The 7744-nt window shown below is 39.5% G+C and overlaps 1 protein-coding gene across 1 annotated transcript; it reads right to left on the bottom strand.

Annotated features, from left to right (window-relative positions):
- Positions 1 to 1833: 1833 nt before the first annotated feature.
- IL17A (interleukin 17A) lies at positions 1834 to 4880 on the bottom strand. The gene is made up of 3 exons (XM_007095553.1): positions 4854 to 4880; positions 3541 to 3743; positions 1834 to 2071 (listed from the first exon to the last, which is right to left on the bottom strand). The coding sequence occupies exons 1-3, from the start codon at positions 4878 to 4880 to the stop codon at positions 1834 to 1836; spliced, it is 468 nt and encodes a 155-aa protein (XP_007095615.1).
- Positions 4881 to 7744: the final 2864 nt, after the last annotated feature.

The following is a 7744-nucleotide window of genomic DNA, read 5'->3' as shown; positions in this document are numbered from 1 at the left end:
AATAAAATGAGCAGCAGGCAAAAGTTTATTAGAGTATAAGATTAGAAAGTAAGATTGTATGAAAGCCCTTTTTGCAGAGAGGGAACATTCGAAAGTGAATGCCTGTGAACTATAGGCAAGGGACTTTGTTTTATAACGTTCCAGTCAACCCCCCTTCCCTTCTCCCTGTTCCTTCTCAAGTTCTACCCTTATTGCCTAGGTAACTCTAAATGCTTAGTTATTCCTTTTTAATTAGCTCATTTCCATTGTATGAGGGGTAGTCTGTGGTATGAGGGGTAGTCTATGGCCATACCGTTACTTGTGGGTCATATGTTTTATAGTCTACTAACTTATTTTTAGTTAGGTCTTTTGTCAAGTTCCTGAGGGGATTCTGAGGGGGAGTAAGTAGTGTCAGTTACATTCTTTTTTTTTTTTTTTTTTTCTAAATGTGTTTATTTATTTTTGAGACAGAGAGAGACAGAGCATGAGCAGGGGAGGGGCAGAGAGAGAGGGAGACATAGAATCTGAAGCAGGCTCCAGGCGCTGAGTGGTTAGTACAGAGCCCGAGGTGGGGCTCGAACTCACAGACTGTGAGATCGTGACCTGAGCTGAAGTCGGATGCCCAACCGACTGAGCCACCTAGGCTCCCCAGTGTCAGTTACATTCTTAAGAAAAACCTTAAGCCTGAGGGAGTTTGCTTTTGGTCAGAAGCTCCCAGCATGGTTTTAAAATATGTGTTTTTCTCCACTTGGGGACCTCAGGTCATAACCTTTCTCTTTCTGCCTATTTTATCCTAAGTTTTCCTGTCCTAAAATCTCAGGTAATAGTTTTGGGAGGGTCTTGTCTTTTCTCGGTAAGATCTTTAATAATGACGGGCCCTTTTCCCAGAGCTATTATTTTTATTTGCTAAATTCATTTTGGAATGTTCGTGTCCACAGCATGGGCTAATAGTACGAGAGCCTCAGTCCTCTATTGTCTGGAAGGCTTATAAAATTGAGTACTTGAACTTGGGGTAGATGGGATGCTATTACTCAAAGGCATGCTTTGTTTTGCTCTTTCGGCAAATTTCCATACTCTTTCAAATGGGAAGAGCTGAGCTCTCTGAAGTACGGTTAATGAGAAAAAATAAGGAAGCAAATTTTCTCCCAAACTTTATTACAAAATTTTTTTATTACAAGGGTTTAGCAGAGCAGAGTCAGACTTTGCCATCTCTCTTGTGAAACCTCAATAATTTACAAAATTAAGTTAATAAATATGAAACTAGGTTTTTTTTTTCCCAGCCATCTCATGCATTCCTAAGACACAAAGAGGAGAAACTCCTATATCCATATGTAATACAAAATCAGAAATTTTTCAAATGCCATTTAACTCTCTGTAGGATTTCCCTAGACAGAACAGGTAATCACATTATTTCACCTTTCTCTAAAGATTTAAGAAACATAAATAGATCCATAAATAGTTCATATAAATAAAAGTTTTACCTTTTAAATAATAAATTCCCAAGTCTGAAACCTTGTCTTAAATAAAATACAAAATAAGGCATGTAATTCATTAAAATGGAATCTTCTACCCCAAAGTTATCTCAGGGTCTATTAAATACACAAATAACTTAAAGCCCTTAGAAAAGCAAACAAAAAGTAAATTGTTAGTCAAAACTCCCATCTTTAGGGAGAGGGAATGATTGTTCAGATTCTATCTCTGGACAAAAGTGTTACCTCTGAAACTTCAATGGATGAACTAGTTTAAGTTTTGCTCTTTCGGCAAATTTCCCTCATGAGTTTGGTCAGAAATGGGGCTGGGTCTACTCCCCAGAAAGCCTAACTGGTCTGGGAGCTGGGGCTAGACAGGAAACTCTTATACCACGTGGCGAACAATGGGGGTGACACAGGTACAGCCCACAGTCACCAGCATCTTCTCCAGCCGGAAGGAGTGGGGACAGTGCCGAGACTCCCTTCGCAGAACCAAGATCTCCTGCTGGATGGGGACGGAGTTCATGTGGTGGTCTACCTTCCCTTCAGTATTGACACAGCCCCAGTGGAGGCACTTGGCCTCCCAGATCACAGAAGGGTATCTCTCGGGGTCCTCATTCCGGCTGCAGGGAGACAAATGCAAGGAAGAAAGTGAATACCTGGTAAAGCAGCAGGAAGGAAATCAACTAGGGATAGACAAAGGGAGGCAAATTCACAAGGTGACAAATTACAGGCATTGCAAATTCCCTGAGTGCTGCCAGTGTGAAAAAAACAGTTTGGGGAAAACTTAGATTTTTAAGCATGTGAAATGTTAAGGAATAGCATGATCAGTGTTTCCCAGTTTCTTTGAAGAATGAACCAAATAAGATAGGCTGAGACTGCAGAAAGGATTTAAGTTTGATACAAAGGATGACTTCTTAAGGTAAATCTGATAGACAAAGACCAACGGAATCATTTAGAAATAAGATAGCCATTAATCTCACTTCATGAAGTCTATCTTTGAAACAGGGAAGGCATCAAAATTTTATCTGACAGCACAGTCATGGAACAGAATCCAGAGCTGACTTGAAGGGCTGGAAACAAAAGCTGAAGCCCCTCTAAACCCTTCTCCCCCTCTCTCCTCTAGCCGAGTGAATGACCTGCTTTGACTTTTGAACTATTCTTAGTAATGGGAGGAGAAGAAACCCCACAGTCAGGTGAATCTATAGGCACCATGTAACTGAGGCTTATTTGCATAAAATCGAATCACTAAAAAACATTTTGTATCTAATCTTTATGGGGTCAAATATTAGATATACTAATGATCAGCAAATATAGGTCTATTGGTGATGTAAATCAAAACTATCTAACTCAAAAAGGGGTGGAAATACCCACCATGTTATTTTCCCCACTAGGATTCAAACTATCTTAACCCATTGCTAATATGACCAAAAAAAAGGAAAAAAAAAGGTACAAAAATCCAAGTTAATTACTAGCAATTTTCAACCAATCATTTAAATGGTAGTTCTGGTAAAAAGAATTTAAGCATTAATCTTCTATGATACATTTCTATTTTTTTAAATAAATAAACAATAGGGGCACCTGGGTGTCTCAGTTGGTTAAGCGTCGGACTTGGTCCCAGGTCATGATCTCACGGTTCGTGAGTTCAAGCCCTGCATCAGACTCTGTGCTGACAGCTCAGAGCCTGGAGCCTGTTTCAGATTCTGTGCCTCCCTCTCTCTCTGCCCCTCCCCCACTAGCACTCTGTCTCCCCCGTCTCAAAAATAAATAAACATTAAAAAATTTTTTTAAATAAATAAACAATAGACTTAGTGTGTCCTAAATATTAGAATAAGGACCACCATTAATTTGGGTGGGTTTTTGGTGTCAGTGACAATGAAATCTAATGGATAGGTGTTCTCTGGGAGAGGTGGTCCTGCGCTCTGTCAAAGAAGTCTATAGAATGTCATTTGAGAATCATTGCTTTGCACAATGGCCCTTCCAAATCTGACTCATGATTCTAAGTAAAATCATCCTCAGGGTGATGTAACTGGCAGTCTGATGCATAAAAGATAGAACAATACAGAGATTTTTATCTGGCGCCATTACGTACTGCAGGCTCCACGGTGAAGTGGATCGGCGGTAGTAATCCAAGGGCCTTCTGGAACTTTTATTCCCGTTAAGAATATTCAAGTTGACCTTCACATGCTGAGGAAAATTCTTGTCCTCGGTAGTTAGGCATCCTGGATTTTGTGGGAATGCTATTCCTGTCCTCACTATAGCCATCAGACAGAGCAGCAGCAGCAGTGATGGGAACTGAATGGGAAAGAAGAGAGAGGTGGGAGATTGGATTAGCATGTGGTTTTTGTTAACAAGTTGTGATGATTATTGTGTTCCTAATCATAGAGAGCATACTATGTTCTAGGACAATCTATAATAAATTTTCAGATCAGTTAGATGAAAAACTGGTATGACCAAAGGTTAAGGTTAAGACCACGGAGTGTTAACCAGTCTTGAACAGTCTTCCTTGGACTCAGAAAAGACACGTTTTTACCGATTGGCAGTAATTTTAGTAAAAGATGGCAAGTCATCACGCTGTTGGTACATGCATCTCTGTCAGGTCACTGGGGTAATAATGGCCTTGAATTTCTGGGAGGAAATTGTCTCCTGAATGATTGTTTTCTGTCCTAGCATTCTGTGAAATCCTATGTGAAGTCAAATGTTCCCCTTAAAAGAAAGGGCTGTAGAAAAATGTGTGTGGTATCAGTATTCACCTGAGAAATGCTGGGCAGAGACATTCAACCCCAAACTGGCCCCCTCTCCCCCTTACGTTTTCTTATGTATATTTTCCAGTTTTTCCAAATGTACATATATTGATTCTGTAATCAAGTTAGGTTTCAAAAGATGCTTTAAGTTAAATATTTCAAAAATATAAAGACTATTTGCTCTGAACCATAGTAACATGTGTCTCTATTAGAATAAATAGGTTTGGTGTATGAGACTATGGTGTAATAACAAGATAATGGGAAGGAAATTCAGTCCTGCAACTAATTAAATCCTCAAGGATGGCCTTCCATTTTATTTTGGAGTAAGAAAAATGCTGTGGCAGAATTCTATCAAATCCCTTGTACTCAGAAAAGCAGATTTATAATAAACATTCCTTCTCACCACACAGCATCATGTGACACTTCTCATGTGGTTTAGCCCCAATCTAGCTATCTTTCAGTTTTAATCTCATCTTTCAAACTGATGTGTATCAGTCCTTGAAAATGCTATAAAGTGGATGAGTATCTACCAAAGCTTTCATTTCCTATCCCATATATGCAGTATATCTCCATGGTTAGAATCCAGAATTTCATGGCTGCATTCCAGAAATATTATCTGGTCCAAATAAGCAAGAGCATTGTATGTCAGTGCAGGACTCACCATGGAAGAAGTTGTCCCAGGAGCCATTGTAGTTTCTTCCACCTAGCTGGAGAAGGATGAGACTGTGCCTGCTGCGAGATGGATAAAATGTAGCGCGAGCTTCTCCCTTTTTATAGGACTTTGCTCCTCTGTGGTCACCTACGTTGGTGTGTTGAAATGGGTTCAAGGGTGACACCATTTTAGTGAAAAGTTCCATCCTCAAATGAGGTCAGAGAAGAACCTCCCCTTCATGACGGGTAATATCTACCTCAGAAGAAAAACGGAAAGGCAAAAATTCATGTTTCGAAAGATTCATGTCTTCTCTTTGGTCTTCAAGGAACTGTTACTTGTCAGAAGCTGAACAAAGATGCTTTACTTATGAGCTGATATCATTTATTTATGGCCATATATGAAGCTGCCGTAAGAGCTATGCTTTATTTTAATGGCTCATGGGAAAATAAATGTTTGACACAACGTTCAAGACTTCTGGTATCATGTACCTTGCTTTCCCATTTGATAATTCCTTTCCTCACCAGATTCACTACCCAGATATTGTGGAGGCCATTGTAGAAACTACTCAAGGTCTCACCATATAAACAAACAATTGAAAAATGAATAACTAATTCAATGATAGGAGGATATATTATTTCATTACATTAACACCTTCTTTGTTTAATGTTTACTCTGATCAGGAAACTAATAATTAGGTTCAAGAGACATGAGCTTTACTATTAAAGGCATGTCTAACACTGCATGTTACCAAGCAACTTGTTAACTTGTGCAATTCTTCAGGAGGAGTGAGATACATATGAAGGGTGAAGGAGTATAGCCATACAAAGGAAGGAGTTGAGAATGAAGATAGGGCCTGAAGAAAGGTGATGGAAGTAGAGATAAGGATGGCAATGGAGAGTAGAGAATGACAGGAAGGGAAAGGAAGAAAGAGGAAGGATAAAAATGAAAAAGAGAAGGAAATGGTTCTCTCCTTCCTTTTCTCTTCAGTCTAAATTAAATGACTTCGATTTCAGGTCCTCGAGAATAGCTCTCCCTTAGGAACAATAAAGACTAACATGGGGATGATAAAGATGAGGGGTCAGGGGGTACAGATGTGTCTGGCCACATGTCATCCTCTCTCTGCCCCCTCTACCCAGTGAAGTGAATGATGGCTCCCAGGTCCTTGCAGCTGGTATCTCATATTATACATGATAATGTAGCAGTGCTCACTAGCAGTTCTAACTCAACAATTGGGGTATATAAGAAGTCTGCTGGACCTTGGGCCTGTTTGCCCTGAGATCCATTCCTCCTTGCTCTGCTCTATTCTGTGTCTCAGAGGATTGACTCCAAAAGCTGTTTTCTTACTCTTCTATCAGCTGATTTCCAACTAGATTCAGCCAAGGGGAAATTGGACAGAAGAGTGGGAATGGGGAGAAGCAAAGGGGGGAAGAACAAAGGGTACTTACTATGTCTTCTGGAGCAGTGCTTGTTCTTTTTATCCCTCTAGCCTTAGGATGGTAGTAGCCTCTGATATCAGTCTCCATTATTATGGTAACCGGTTCCTTGTATTAAATTTCTTCTATTGCAAATGCCTGAAGTCACTTCTGTTTTCTTGGTAGACCCTAAGTGATCAGTAAGGGAGGCCACGAGCAGCTGATCTCAGTGGCAATAGTAGATGAACTTGATAAGTGAAGCAGATACAGATAGAAGACAAAGAAAGATACAGCTTCTCCTGATTTCCCTAGTTCTGGTGTTGATATCATCATCTATTCTTGAAGGCATGGAGTCACTATGAGCTTTCCTGTTCATCATCTATATGTGATCAGGTAGCAGTCTCAGAAGCTGCTGTGTCTTTCACATCTATTCCCTATTTTCAGAACTGCTCCACTCCTAACTTAGACTCTTACCCACTTGAACTATTTTAATAGTCAACTTGGTCTTCCCAATTGCTGCTTTATACCCATCTTCAACATTCCTGCAGTAATCCTCAAAGCATGGTTCTGATTGTGCCTTTTCTTGTCCCATTAGCTTGCATACAGAACAACATACAAAACCTTGAGCATTTTAAGTAGTATTTGAGTTAGTGTTTGAGATGTGCAAACTTTGTAGCTTTGCCTCCCACCATGCTGTATGAACTGGGCTCATGGGGTCCTGATTGTCTTCCTTCTAATGTCTACATGCTTTTTTGTTAAGGTATTATCTCTAAAATGCTCTTCTCAACCTCAAAATGTTGCTAGTCCTTCCAGAACCTGTTCAAATGTGTCTTGTAGGTCTGGAGGTCTTTCTTGATTTCCTTAGTTGGAATGAACAACTCCCATAACATATAACTTATACTTACATCTCAGTCATTTTTGCTTCATTTTGTACTGTGTTTTATTTGGCTGGAGAAAGTATATTTAAGACATATATCTATTTCCATTTTTAGATGATGCTGTAATCCTTCAAGGTCAGCCAGTGTATTATTCATCTTTGTAACTCCCATGGTACCTAATATTGAACTTTATGCAACATGAGTCTTCACAGATTGCTTTTATGTTGCTGGCTTCTCTCTGGTTCACAGCCATTCATACATGTTCCTAGTGCATTGCATGTCATTTGTTTACATATCTGATTTTCCTGCTAGACTGTGAGCTACCTGAAGACAAGTAGCCATGATATTTGTCTTTGTATCACCTAATATGATGTCTAGTAAGTGGTAAGTGTTCAATATTTTGACTGATTGACAATATGAATAATGTTATTTGGGTAGTTCAAAATCTTGAATATTCTTTTTGGGACCCAGCTGCATTCTAATTATCATATTGAGTTAAGGCCTTGAACTCTCCATCCTGATCTGTTTATAATGTGACAAGGTTATGGCATATTTTGGGCCACCCTAGAATGGAGAATTTCTTGCTTTTTGCTTTCTGGCAAGGATGAAG

This window comes from Panthera tigris, chromosome B2 (genome assembly GCF_018350195.1).
Source record: "Panthera tigris isolate Pti1 chromosome B2, P.tigris_Pti1_mat1.1, whole genome shotgun sequence".
Lineage (NCBI taxonomy): Eukaryota > Metazoa > Chordata > Mammalia > Carnivora > Felidae > Panthera > Panthera tigris.
The sequence above is the reverse complement of the archived record's forward strand: the minus strand, read 5'-3'. Positions and strand labels throughout refer to the sequence as shown.